Source organism: Paramisgurnus dabryanus, chromosome 1 (assembly GCF_030506205.2).
Source record: "Paramisgurnus dabryanus chromosome 1, PD_genome_1.1, whole genome shotgun sequence".
Classification (NCBI taxonomy): Eukaryota; Metazoa; Chordata; class Actinopteri; order Cypriniformes; family Cobitidae; genus Paramisgurnus; species Paramisgurnus dabryanus.
In genome coordinates, this window is record NC_133337.1 from 65962350 (window position 1) to 65977808 (window position 15459).

The 15459-nt window shown below is 34.6% G+C and overlaps 1 protein-coding gene across 1 annotated transcript; it reads left to right on the plus strand.

Moving 5' to 3' along the window:
• Positions 1 to 248: 248 nt before the first annotated feature.
• Positions 249 to 15454, plus strand: gsg1l2b (gsg1-like 2b). Its single transcript, XM_065257685.2, has 5 exons — positions 249 to 788; positions 3005 to 3052; positions 5560 to 5712; positions 11219 to 11330; positions 11770 to 15454. Exons 1-5 carry the CDS (start codon positions 488 to 490, stop codon positions 12068 to 12070), a joined length of 915 nt encoding a protein of 304 aa, XP_065113757.1. The 5' UTR covers positions 249 to 487; the 3' UTR covers positions 12071 to 15454.
• Positions 15455 to 15459: the final 5 nt, after the last annotated feature.

The following is a 15459-nucleotide window of genomic DNA, read 5'->3' on the forward strand; positions in this document are numbered from 1 at the left end:
ATAAATTATTGATTATTTTAGTCAAACCTTTATAATCCTAACCCTAACGCAACGTCACAGGGGCAAAAACGTACAAATTAGCCACCTCGTATAATGCGTACTACTTCTAATTGCCATGAGATATCGTTGCACACTCACGATTCTGAATGAGTAATCTTTATGTTTATCTTTATGCACGGTCCTTTTCAAACGAATAGATTTACAAATTTGACTTAAAATCTTGGCCACTATGACCTTACATTCATTCTATCTGACATGACATGAAAAATGAAGCGCTCAGTGTAAGTGAGAGAGTGAGAGACGGAGGATGAGAGAGCAGAGCACACACGCACACAGTACATTCACCTCACGACTACTGCGCAGAACTCAGTCAGCGCACAAAACTGCAGGACCTTAACACAACAAACACGCTTTACAGATGTGAAAGGAAATACAAAACACAGCACCTGGATTTAAACGACGATATCATTTCGGTGTGCTCATTACGATGGGGATGGATCGGAGGCGGAGAGCATCCCTGGCGCTCACCTTGAACTTCATCGCTCTGATACTCGCCATCTCCGCACTGACTACCAGCTACTGGTGTGACGGCTACAGAAAAGTTGTGAAACCCTTGTGTACCGGCCCAGTGAGAGGAAAACAAACCCATTGCATTAGATACAACAGCTCAAATATCAATGACAGCAAGCCGGTGCAGTATATATGGGAGACCGGTGAGGATAAGTTTGTACTTAGGAAGTTTCACACCGGTATTTGGTTTTCCTGTGAGCAGAACGTCGACCTTGTCGGTAAGAATGACGCTTTGTCGTTTTACTTCCTAACATTGCTCTGTCTACTGTATAACCAATCCCCTGGAAATTTGTACGTAGCATATTTTACGAGGTGGCTCATTCAGATATTATATTTTATTCGGTGATTTTTAATTGTTGCTTTGCTTTCAGTAAATAAATAGTATAAGGTCTCTTATTTTGTATTTTCTTGTATTTTCTATCAGAATTATTAAGATATTTGGCAATGTTGTCGACAGTTCACGAGTGCTATACATCATCTAGACGCACAAACCTACTGACCCAATTTTTATGTACCTGTACATGATTCAACTAAAAATGTAAAAGAAAAAAAAATAGGTAAAACTTTTAATTAAAACGTTGTTTTAAGAGAGGTTATTCTTATATTTAATTTTCTATAGTCTTTTTTTATATTTAGACCTTATAATTATCTTAAAGGGATAGTTCACCCAAAAATGAAAATTCTGTCATCACTCTTTTGATGCCTCACTCTTATCTTGTTACAAACATGTATACATTTCTTTGTTCTGATGAACAAGAAGAATATATTTTGAGGAATTTTTGTAACCAAAACAATCATGAGCCCCATTCACTTCCATAGTGGAGAAAATACAATGGAAGTGAATGGGGCTTATGAACAGTTAAACAAACATTCCTAAAAATATCTTCCTTCTTGATCATTAGAATAAAGAAATGTATACATATTTGTAACAACATGAGAGTGACAGAACTTTTATTTTTGGGTGAACTGTCCCTTTAATTCTCTGTCATAAAAAATATAAAACTGTGCAGCTTTTCTGTCGCTTCCCAGCTGGCATTTTTACTTTGATTAACCATTAAATCAACGTCAAGGACCTGGTTGAATCAATGTTGAATTACCTTTTGATTTTGCAAATTGAACAAACAACTGACATTATTTCAACCAAATTTCAACGTTGATTTTTAAGCATATTTAAACTTTTGGATCTGTTCAGCATTAACTGGTGTATCAACGTTGAATCAAGAACTGACATTATTTCAACCTGTTTAAGGTTGGTCATGTGCCTGCTTGGTGGGGTGGTACCCTCAAAGATACCTTTTTTTGTACCTTTATGGGTATACATATATACGTTTTGGGGTACAATATTATATCCTACAATTGTGTACCAATAAAATTTTAGGGGTGCAAAAGAGTTACCTTTAAAGGTACACAATAGATCCTTAAGGTACAGGAATGTACCCCAAAAGGTAAAACATTGAATTATGTTAGGAATAAAGGTACAGTTTTAAACCTTTTTTAAACCCTTCTGACAGTGTTCACTTATGTCCCTGAGTTTAGTAATAAAAACACAAACATGACGGGCCTGTAGACTATAAGATAAAATGAAACCAACCCAGAATTTTTTTTGTGGTTGCTCTTTCATAGCTCAGGAGATTCAAGAGTTCTTGCCTGTGTTTTATTCAAAGGGGTAGTTCACCCAAAAATAATTAATGTTTTGTTTACCCACCCTCATGTTTTTCTAAACATGTTCGTCACAGTAGATTATAGATGGTAAACACACAGTCGACGGTATTTATTGACTTCCATTGTATTTTTTTCATCCTACTAAGGAAGTAAGTGTGTACTGTCAACTGTGGGGTTACCATCATTAATCAAAATATCTTCTTTTGTGTTCAACATAACATAGAAACTCATACAGGTTTCAAACAACAAAAGGGTGAGTAAATGATGAAAGATCTTTCATTTTTGGGATAAACTGAATCTCATATGTTTTTCCTAAAACTGCTTCCAAAAAATAAAATAAAAAACAAATGAGACCACTGTTATAATACATTAGGAGTATGGTACTGTAAATCTATGTGGATTATACAGGTAAAAATATCTGGATTAGAGTAAATTTAATAATAATTGTTTGAGTTCATTTTGAAAATTTCAGTAACAATTTCACTTGGCAAATCTGAGCTCAGTTAAAATCTAAATAATACAAGGCTTTAGGTAATTCTATGTATGTGTGCAACATTTTGTTCAAAATTTTTCAATTTCATTTATATAGCACTTTTCACAATTGTTCATTTGTTCCAAAGCAGCTTCGCATGAAATAAAAACACAGAAATCACAAAAAAGCAAAAAACAACTATAATGGAGTTTTACTTCATTGCTTAGAAGGGAATATTTGAAGTTACTTTGATTTATTTCTTATTCAAATAATATTTCAGAAATGCTTTTCCTCTTGCAGGTGAGAAATGCAGAAGTTTCATAAATGTCGCCCCTCCCCATGAGCAAGGTAAGATCTGTCATTTTTAATAGAGAAGTCTGGAGGATTTATATTTCCCATGACGTTTTCACCTACAGTGGGTCATTGATTAATGCAAATCTCCTGGTGTCTGCTGCATTAGATATTGTGTAGCCTATCTGCTGTCTGGAGGTCCAGTCAGTTCTGATTAAGCAAGATTTTTATCTTTGCACAAGCCATTCACCGTTCTTATTTTCATTCAGGCATGTAAACATGTCAATAAAGTTTCATTCTCCACAAACATCGCCAGCCTTTTTAGCACAACCAATGATAACTGATGGGTGTGTGTGGCCTCTGTGTCAGGCAAAAGATCCATCAGTTATAATGATAGTTAATCATGACAATAAAACACTAAATCTAAGTGGCCACAGGGTTACCAGTCACTCGTTTTTAGATGTTATATTCCAGGAAATTAAACACATGTATCAGTGTAATGATATTCCTGGAGATTAAAGCCACAGTTTCATTAATGTGTGGTCCACCATTAAACATGGTGCAAAATCAGATCTCATCTCCTTGAATAATAGACCAGGGTTCCTCAATTAGTTTTCACCACGGGACAAATTGTGAAAACAACACAATGCGAAGGGCCACTGACCACAATGCTTGCTCTGCTATTACTGCTATTGATTTCCATGCAAGTCAACTGGTGAATCTATTCACCATTTAATAGTGCTTCAATGGCTCACAAACTCATCCAGCACGCATTGTCCTAGACCCATGAAAGAGGGCTCAAATCAACTGGCTTATTAAGGACATGTCAGGATCCTGCCAGATCCTTGTTTGTATTCAGATCTAGTTCAGCATGGCAGGGTTCTGACAGTACAATGGTTTTAGTATTGGTTTATTCTGACCACGCATTTCCCGGGTCTCGTCACATTTTTCCCAATCCCTTACATGTAATGATTTCCAGGTGTATGTAATTTATGTTCTTCTTATTTAAGAGTCCTTGGGTTTGTCGTCCAGTGCGGGTTCGTCATTGTTACTTTGTTTGTCAAGAAGTCTACAAGTGAGTTTAGCACTGTATAACTCCTGTTCGTGTTCCTGTTTATGTTATGTTTGTTTTTGATAATGTTTAGTGCTGTCTCGTGTGATTAGTGTTTTCCTGTTCTGTTTACCCCCTCATGGGTTTTGTTGAGGCTGGCAGGCTCTGTAAGAACATATCTCAAAATGGGGTGGAAGTTGTACTCCTGGGTAGCAAATGCTGTCCGAAATCGCCTTATAGAAATACATGGTGAAGGAAAGGAAAGCAATGCGCTTTTCCTACTATGATGTACAGGGCTTTTTTATTGAACATTTCTGCATTACGGTGTCACAGAGACAAGTGAGTGGGCTCATTTTACTCTGGCATCCAATCAGTATCTTAGGATCATTATGAAGGTATCAAGCCACGCCCTGGCAACTATTTTGGGCACTGTAGCAACCAATCCCCTAGACTGCCATTAGAAAATGCCAAGATGGATATCTTTGCATTACAGTATTATAAAAAGCAAAACATGTCCGCCAATGTCGTTGCATCTAAACATTGTAGAGATATGAGGGCTGGATCATTTTACTTGTGGTTTGGAGTATAATCAATGGTGGATGCCAGTTCACTCCCTAGCAACCAAACAGAGGTACCCTAGCACCCGATTAAAAAGCCTATATCTCTGCATCAGAACAACGTAGAGACATGAGGGTTGAATCATTTCATGGCTTTGAGTATAATCACCGGTGGATGCCAATTCACTCTCTAGCAACCAAACTGAGGTACCCTTGCAACCGTTTAGCCTAGACCTATATTTCCAGCAGAGTATCATAGATACACCGGGGTGGGCTTGTTTGAAACATGGTAACATTGTACCTGTTTGTATCCCGAATTTTGCCACAGCAAGCACCACTTCACATTTTCTTCAGAAAATGTACTTATTTAGTTGAAGTTATTATTCACACATAGCCCAATGCAGAGCAAAAATTATTACTGTCCAATGTTTTTAATTTATTTACGTTAAATGACACACAGTATTAAACATAATTACCCCCCCCCATAAAAAATCCCAATGTAACTCCGGATTATAGTTTACATTAAATATAAGTTCATTGTGTATTCATTTGTTATGCTAGCAGTTAGCAACTTTTGATTTAAAAAATGTAAATGATTTTAGTAAATGCTGAAATTAACTAAAATTAATAAATGCTATGGAAATTTTGTTCATTGTTGGTTCATGATGTAACTAATGCATCAACTAATGGTAACAAGTTCTATATAACCATATTGTAAAGTGTGACCAAATATCTTAGATACTGCCCATGAGCAGTCTGTTTAGGGTTGGACGGCGATTTGAATGAGCCCGAGTGGATCTGTTTGGTTCCGAATTGTCAGTTTTTATGGCATCTGTGGCACCATGTCATCTTAATCAGGGGCTGACTCCTGAATCCTCCATCTTAATTTCCTCTGAGACCTGTTCACTATACCCCTGATACACAGTTCTTTTTGTCCCCTTTGCTTAAATAAACAGGTGTCTTATGGCTGTGCATTGTGGCTGAGTGTCTCTACATCTTACTTTTGGCCACTGGAGGAATTCTGATGTCCATCGAGGTCTGCCATTTTGGAAACGTCATTGATGGATTGAAACTGAATGCATTTGCTGCCATATTCACAGTCTTGTCAGGTAACTGACTGTCTTCTAGCACTGTACTACTTTTGTTGTCAATCTGAAATAGTTTTTTAACTATAGTAAATGCATAATGTTTCATATTGACAACGTAATGCTTGTCAGAAGACCTGCAGATTTCTTCTTGTTTAGAAAGTATCAGTTCGTGAAACAAAAAACTTAGTCATTATTCGATTATTACTTAATATATTGTTTAATGTGAAACAATAATAGTTTGAAACATATAGACAAAAAAATTAAAATTAATTAAATTGATACATCACTGCCCTTCCTGGAGAAGGGAACATCATGCAAACCAACAGCTGCTTGTGCAACAGTTTTACATGTGTTGAGCTAAATACATAACACAAAAACCTCAATAGTGACAACAAACAGAAAGTAAAAAGTTGAGTTTTGATATCACCACATACAAAAATATAAAGCAGTGGCAACCAATAAACAATAGCAACATAGACAATAACAGCAAACTGATCATATCCACACAAATTCATGCAGGATCCTGCAAAGCTTTCAACAACACAATCTCATCCCAATTTACACATATTTGTTTGGAATTGGCTAATTTGTATAAATTTACACAATCAACATACTTTTTTTTATGATTTGCCCCCCCCCCCATGACATTGGGTTTAGGGGCGGGGTGTGGTATCATTATTGTTTTTTTTTTCTTTCAAAAAATTTCTGTAACATTCACGTCACTACGAATTCATACAAATAATCAAAATTGTTTAATAGTGTATGAAACTGTATGTTCAACCCTGAATTTTAGTGGGTAGATCAATCATGTGGTAATAGATTTACAGTAAAGACACCAAAGGTATTTCATACTGTGTGCTGGATAAAACACAGTTTCTTTTTGCATTGTGATTATAATGTGGTAAAGCCGTCCTTTCTCAATGTATATGGAACCGCGTAAAGGTCACCAAACTCATTGTGATTTGGATGTAGCTTGTAGCTATTACATCCAACCTTTCAAGACAAATTATAAACCGTACTGTGTGATTTTTTTCTAATTTATAAACAGGTCAAGCAAACATCCCTTCAATTCTAGCAATTTTTTGTAAATCCGTTGAAACAGTTGTCCTTAAAGCATTGGCATTATTGAAAATATCTAGAGAGAACAGATTTAGATTTCTCTCCACCTGCAGGCTGCCCTTTGCCTGTCCTTTGTGGCAAATGCCTTTGCATTTATGTGGTATCACAGAGCACAGCCTATTCTCTAGATACATACAAAACATCAGGCTCAGCAACCCTTGTAAGCCTTAGAGTATTGATAAGCCAGTATTTCTGAATGTCATCCAGAATATTTTTGCCCTTTTACACGATTTAAGAGCTTATGATGACACGTGTAGAAAATTTAATCGACTCTTTTTTTATTTCAGTGTAGCATTGATGTCCATTTCATCCAGGGAGATTGACAGTATACCGTTATCTTATATTTATGTCTTTAAGATTATAAATACAATGTACCATTATATATGGTATTAGGCCATTATATTTACAAATTCTGTGAATTTAGTTAGTTTTACAGGAAACTGATACATGTTTGATGATTACATTGCATTAACTTACAAAACAATTGTTGTATTACAGGGAAACTTTGCATAAAAAATAATACTTCTGTCATCATTTACTCACCCTCATGTTGTTATAAACCTGTATAAATGTCTTTTTTCTGATGAAAACAAAGGAAGATTATTTGAGAAATGTTTGTAAACAAAACAATCTAAAGCCCCATAAAAGGACAACTATGGATGTCAATGGGGCTTCTGATTGGTTTGTTTACAAACATTTCTCAAAATATCTTCCTTGGTTTTCATCAAAACAACTACATTTATACATGTTTATAACAACATGAGAGTAACTAATTGTTGACAACATTTTCATTTTGGGGTGAACTGTCCCTTTAAATGAGGCTTTGCGAAGGATGGACCAACCAGCGTATCTGTCAAACTCCTTATCTCAGAGAGTGGCATTGCAGACCTACTGTGGTCACATTTATAACGGTTGAGGGGTGAACATATGGCCTTCTGTCATTTAGCTTTATAAGAGCTGATTCATGATTATGGGACTGAAGCCTCAACCTCAATTAGCTCCTGTCTGCGTTTGACAGAATCAACATATGAGAGATCTCTGCTGTACACTTTAACATATTAGACCATCAGTTGAAGTGCTGACTAGAGGATGCTTTGACTATTCAAGCGTACATACAAGGGAGAAAAACTTCGCTTTAAGGATGCCCTTATTTGTAAAAAGACTGTAAGGGTTAGATTGTGGGTTAGGGTAAGGTTATAATTATTTTTAAGTAGTGTGTGTGCGTGTGTGTCTGCATAAAGGCACCTCACTGTTGTCATGGAGACATAGGGTTTATCCATGTGATGCTATCTAGGGAGAGAGAGAGGATAAATGAAGGTGAATCTAGAGAGATTTAGATGGACATGATAGTATGTAAACAGGACAGAGAGGATTTAAGTGCAAACTGCCTTTCCTAGGGTGTAACAAAACATCTCTTTTTGGTTTGGTTTGTTGATTTTGCAGTAGCTTAGATTCCTGGTCTTTCACCTTGGTTAGTAGACTTTTCAACAGCTGGTGAAATATGCAGAGTGGGGTTAGTGAGGTGTATATAATCTGTAATCTTCCTTTGTCCTTGTTATTTTTGCTATGGGGTGACATTGGTTTTCCTGACTCATAGGCTGACTGGTGTTGATTGTGTTGTTTGCCATCTGGACTCCTCCTCACTTTCACATTGTGGCAATATTAAGCAATAACCCTGACCTGCACCACTGCTCTACACCTTTATACCACTCATTAATAACTTTGGAAACATTGTCCATGGATTAGCCAGGGCTTAATGTGGGTATTTCTCTGACATTCAAAAGCCAAGGAAGATTATTCTGAATTGTGCATCTAAGCTGGATTACAATGCATTTCCAATTAACCTTAACTAATAACTGGCCACGCATCTTAAAGGATTTGCATGCTCCTAACGTACAGTGAATATGGGATGACCAAGTGAAGTAGGCTACAGAAGTACAAAAGTTACATTTGAAATGAAAGAATATAAGAGACTATCTTTGACACAAATGTTTTAAAAGCTTTATAGAAAAACACCACAGTTTTTCAATATTTTACTATGTTCTTACTTAAACTTAGATGAATTAATACATACCTCTTTTATCAATACAGCGTGTCGTGAATGTGTTAGCATTTAGCCTAGCCCCATTCATTCATTAGGATCCAACCAGGGATGAATTTAGAAGCCACCAAACACTTCCATGTTTTCCCTATTTAAAGACTCTTACATGAGTAGTTACATGAGTAAGTATGGTGGCACAAAATAAAACTTTTGTTTGGAGCCATAGAAATGAATGGGGCTATAGGTTAAATGCCAACACAATCATGAAGCACTGTACAAAGACTAAAAGTGCACACATTGAAAAAAGATAGGTATGTAATTCATCTAAATTGAGGTAAGAACATAGTAAAATATTTTTTCTTTAATGTTTTCATGACAAAATTATTATTCACAATAATTTAAATGATATTTATTACACTGCTTATTGGAATGCTTGATTCTGATTGGCCAGTCACAATATTTGCAGGTTTGCTATTTCCAGATACACTGCAAAAAAAGGCCCTGTTTACATTAGAGCATTTGTGTTTTAAAACGGCATTTTAAAATGAAAACAATTCTCGTTTATACTGGCATTTTAAAAAGAATCTTCATCCACACTTTACACGACCATAAACGCATTAAACATGACCAATCACGTAACTGGGCATGCGCATAAAAGTGTAAAATAACTTATTACTCTAATAATAGCTTACCTTTGCGCATTTATGCAGCCTAGGGGTGTGCGATATTGACAAAAATGCATACCTGGCTGGATCCTTTGCCGGCAACTACAACAGACAATATTTTAATGTTGGTTTTTTTTGTCTTGTTTTCGGTACACATATCTAAATGAAATGTGCAAGATGCATTTCCTTGATAAGCAAAATCACCTAAGAAAATAAGTCTAGTTTTTAAACAAATTATATAAAATTTAAGTGAATTTGTAATTGAATTTTTTTCTTGAATCTTTCTTGAAGTGTTTAAGAAAAAACTAGTCAGATTTTTTTTCTCTCCCCCTTGGCAGATTTTTTTGCTCACTTAAATTTGATAATTTTTGTCTAAAAACTAGAATTATTTTTTAGGTCATTTTGCTCATCAAGAATTCAAGATTTATGAATTTTTAGATATTTGTAAAGAAAACAAGACAAAAATACTAAGAAAGTAATTTTGTGTTAAAAGTAACAACACACGGTAACCCGGATGCTGCAAATAATTTTGACAGGTACAGTTTAATTTTACACAAAAAGTATTAGGTAATGGAGGTGATAATAGAGGTAATAAAGTAATGAGGTGTTCCTCGTGGAAGTTCTGTATTTGTTAAAAATTTGCTAATAAAATATTTTAAATCAATATAATTAAATATTTAACCTTACTTTACAGCCAGTTGTTACACTGTAAAAAAAATCCGTAGAAATTACAATGTTATTGCAGCTGGGTTGCCGGTAACTTACCGTAGATTTAAATTTATGTTATTTACTGGCAAGAGTTTGTTCAAAGTTAAATAAATTTTAAATATTAACAAGTCTTTATCTTTACAGAATAAAACTATACAATAAAAGCCTCATGCAAAGCATTCTGGGAACCAGAAATCATCATCAACCTTTTTCTGTTTTTTGCTTCAGATTTTGTTTCCCAGAACGTTTTGCTTGATGCTGTTTTTTTAGTTTTAATCTGTAAAGACAAAGACTTGTAAATGTTAAATGTTCATTCAACTTTGAACAAAATTTTGCCAGTAAATAACATAAATTTAAATCTACGGTAAATTACCGGCAACCCAGCTGCAATTTCTACGGAATTTTTTTACAGTGTATTGTGAAATAAGCCATTTTAGTGTAATACAAGATCCTTCACTTCAATAATATCTAGACTGCATATACATTATCCCATACATATATGCTGTGACAGAGACAGGTGTGATTTCTCAGGGGCAGAAATTGTATATCTTATTATAACTATAATAGCCTATTTAACTAGTAAATAATCCTGCGGTCGAAATTTTAAAAAGTATTAAACCTATGTCATATAGGCTCTCAATTAAAATAAAATTTTAAATTGTGCAGTTATTATAGAAGAGTTAAAAGAGTACAGAGTATAGTACAGTACAGAATTGTGACACCTTTTTTATTCGTGTTAATAATGCACAACATAATTGTTAATATCTAATTTTTCTGGTATGTTATTTTGTGCGTGAACAGCTTTGTTGTAGTTCACCACCGCCTCCTTGTGGTGAAACACAAAAGCATATCCTGCAACTCTCTAAATATCATGACAACAGCGCCCCCTACAGTTGATGAACGAATTCTTGTGCTGATAGACTTTAGTTTTATTAAACGTGCAATATCTATATGCAGAATATATTAATTAAATAAACTTTCATTTTGTTTAAAGGTCTTCTTGGTATGGTAGCACACATGATGTTCACAACAGCGTTTCAGTTAACTGTGAGTCTGGGCCCTGAAGACTGGAAACCACAAAACTGGGACTACAGCTGGTCTTATATGTACGTTTACGTGTTTAATTCAAGTTATTTTAATGGATTTTCTAGTAATTTTATTTTAAAATATGTTCTTATAGCAAATTTCTTCAAAGAATAAATTGTGAATATCAAACTTTAATTTTTTTGATCACTGACTGCACATTTGACATGAACAATGGTTTTAACTTAATTTAAATAATTAAGAGGCGGTTTCCCGGACAGGATTTAGATTAATCCATTACTAGAACTTAGTTATACTAGGACATTTAAGTATTTTTTACAAACGAACCTTACAAAAAATTCCAATGTGTCAGTTCTTTAAAATAAGGCAGCTCAAATGTGCATTGTAGTCTGGGTCTAGGATAAGCCCTGTCCGGAAAACCACCCATATGTGTTGTTGTGAATGAAAGAAACATTTGAAATAATTAAAATGTTTGTATGATGCTCTCTTAATGTCCTTCAGCTTGGCTTGGAGTTCGTTCACCGCCTGCATGGCGTCCTCCGTAACAACTATAAACAGATACACCAAGACTATTCTTGAGTTCAAACACAAGCGTAAGAACATTGAGAAGAACCTGAAAATCAAGCAGAAGTTACTGGACCTGGAGTCTCCAGAGCAGGTGTGGGACATGTACATCAGCTCTGTGCCCAGTACAGCTGAAGAGTTTCTGGACCTGTCAAGTTCTGGACGCAAGCTGTCCACCAATTCTGTCTTCCTTGATATCAATGATCTGCCATCTCCACAAGGAGAGGAATACTGTTAAAGCCAATACAGTGGACTTAAAAACACCATATTATTTATAAAGCATAATCAACTTTGGCTTTGTACTTGTGTGTGTATTTGATAGATTAAAACCTTCATCCAAGGCTCTTTAAGATGATCCATTAGGTTTTCATAACTGTGCTCTTGGGATCATGATTTGTTTGATGTACTATGTTGGTTGATTTTCGGTGATGCTGTATGTTTTAGTTTGTTGTCGTATATTTTATGATAGAGTTTACAGGTTTTTCTGAAGCCAAATCTGGAATGGATAAAGGATATTTATTTATGGATATTTATTTCAGAGAGTCATATGTGACACATTTAATGACATTACAAACTACTTTTAGTGACAATTGAATTTAAGAAGTAATTAAAACACAACTGTATCTTCTGTATCGTCTTCTATCAGCTGTATTCAGATGAAACATACATTGCTGAGTGCCTTTGTTAGTGGTTTTGATCTTCAACCACAGTCCTGAAATCTGTTTATTTTAAACAGTACGTCTGTTTGTTTATCCAAAGTTAAGTCCCATAATAATCCCGTTTCACATCAAACATTTAAGGAACAAACTAGAGCATATGTGACATTTAAAAAAAAAAATAAACTGATATATTTTTTAATGAAAACTTTAGCTTACTCTAAAATGTGGTTTAAATTGTATATGAATTTTTTTACTACGCATCAATCAATAATATTTTATTTAATATAATTCCAAGATCAGTGTCCCTATGTAACAATGCTCAAGCTGCAATTTAAAGAAAATGAAGTTTCAAAATGTAAAAGTTTGGAATTAAAGTGTGAAAAAATTGCAGAACTACAGGGGATGACTATGAAGGGCTGTATTATAAAATAAAAAACACTTTTAGTAGAGTTATGTTTAAGTTTAGTAAGTTCATAGCCCCTATATTGGTCTGTATACTTTACATACTTACAGGAAATACATCAAACTGTACATGACATATTTATCAATGTATTGATTCATTTATTAACTGCGCTATGAGTCTTTGTACTGCCAAGATGAATTGTTTACATTTTATGTGCAATAATAAATATAACTGTTTTTTGCAGTAATACCGCATACAGTACAATACAGAACAATTCTTTGAAACAATATTGTAGACTTATGGTGTAAAATGCATGTCGGCTAAATGTTCATCTTTTACTGTGTTGTCCCCTCTAATTACTGTATTTCTTGTTGTTTTTCTGTGTAATGATTAACTTTGTTCATAACCTTATTGAACAATAGAATATAATAACAATCTATTGAAGAATAAAATATAATAAAAAACCTTTATAACCTGAAATAATCTTACAATTATTTGTTGCATATTATTAAGCTTGATTTGCGTATTATTAAACTTCAATTTCCTTTATTATTTTAGCCGGAAGGTGGCGCCAGAAACAACACTTTAATTTATAATATGATGGTATTGTTTTCTCAATTTTGGTAATGTTGTCAACAAATCAAACTTTATATCTTAAACCCATCTTCTAGTATCACAAATATTTGTTCTCATACAACACCAAAAAATATGTAAGTAACATTATTTTAAATAATTTAATAATTTGATCATATGAAATACCTTTTGGATTCACGTGGTACAACTTTTTACAAAATGTTTGAACAAATTTACAAAAAAACAAACAAAAAAAAACACGACTACACAAGACCTTAATTTATTTTTGACTTTTAACCAGACACATTTCATAATAGTGCAAATTCATTATAAAATGATTTGTTTTTTGTATATTGTCTAAATCCAAACCAATATCAAAAGGAAATCCAAACTATCTTTGGGTGTGAATTAGATTGTAGACAGACTCTATTCTGTACACATTGATACCTCAGTTATGAGCTGTTTTTGTACATCATCCTTCATGTTTAGCATAAAAACTGCAACAATAATAGAGGGGTTTTGCTATACAGTTTATTTTAACGTAAACAGTTTGATGTGTGTAATACGCTTTAATTTAATCAATCAAATTGAAAAATATCAAAACATAAAAAAATGGAAATTGCAGTAAAGTGCTGCTTGCAACAATAAATTAATCTCACTAGTTAAGTACATCATGTCAACAGTTTACACAACCTGACACACAAACAAGGTATAAAAGAATATTTATGACCTCCTTAAAACTTTATGATACATTGATCTGAATAGCAATGGAACCATCAACAAACCTACTGTATATGATAACATCTAATGATATCACTTGACTGTACCTTCCTCATGAACACCAGCTTTCCTACTGATCAATCAATCTAGACCAGTAATTCTCAAAGTGTGGTCCGCGGACCACTAGTGGTCCGCCAAACCCCCCCAGTGGTCCGCCAAAAGATGACCTAAATTAGGCAAGTGTTTATACCAGGGCTATTCAATTGGCGGCCCGCGGGTCATTACCCAAGGTATTTTGATCCGTCCCTTTATGTAGTCTGTAAAAAAGACATCTCTAGAATAAATTTAGTAAGTTAGACAACGGGCCCTACAGTTACGAGTTGATGCGCGTGCGTCTGTTTCATACAGCATGAGCTGCAGAGCGCGAGTCACGTGACTGGTGCGAGCAGCTGTGTCACGTGTTTATATTCGCGCTTTGGTCCACAAGTTCAACGCGATCGCCTCCCCCGCTCGCGCCCGCGTCTCAAGACGCGATAGCTGACTGTGGTGAGTTAAGAGACCGGACTCTATGGCTGTTTTAACTTTATTTGTTGTATTTCCAGCTTTAAAACACTGCCTTTTCCGACAATTGTTGTCTGATAAGTCTGCTCAATTATGACTTGCTTATCAACAATGACATTTACGTTACATGTCTTAATAAATGAAACTGCCGTTTTTCCAAAATTCAAAGCATCGTTCTCACACAATAATGCAATTTAAACGAGTAACAGTTCATTTGCACCACTGTATGCGTATCGTGCTGAGAAACATACACCTGATTTCACTGCTCTTGCGAAATCTAAAAACATATTCTGTCTTATTAGAAGCTAGCCTAATGTTTGCCAATTATTAAGATGGCTGTTGTTGTTGAAATAGGGCTACTGTAATAATTAGCTTTGACAAAAAACTGCATGAAACAATGTTATGTTCCATATTATAAACTTTTTTGATATGTGCACTGAAGTGAGTAAATGAGTTAAATTCTCAATGAGTGTGATATGGATCTTATTTACCTATTAAAATGTAGAATAAAGCTTAATGTCAAGCATAAACTGAAAGCAGCTAAAATCCACAGATCTATTAGTTTTGTAATGTACTAGTTTTTGTTTCATGTGTAAAATCCCTGTAATTTCAGTAATTTTGGACATTAAGGGGAATTTTTTTTCAGCATTATATTGTTACCATAGATACAACCATAAACTTCACATACCCACCACCTCAGTTTTAAATTAA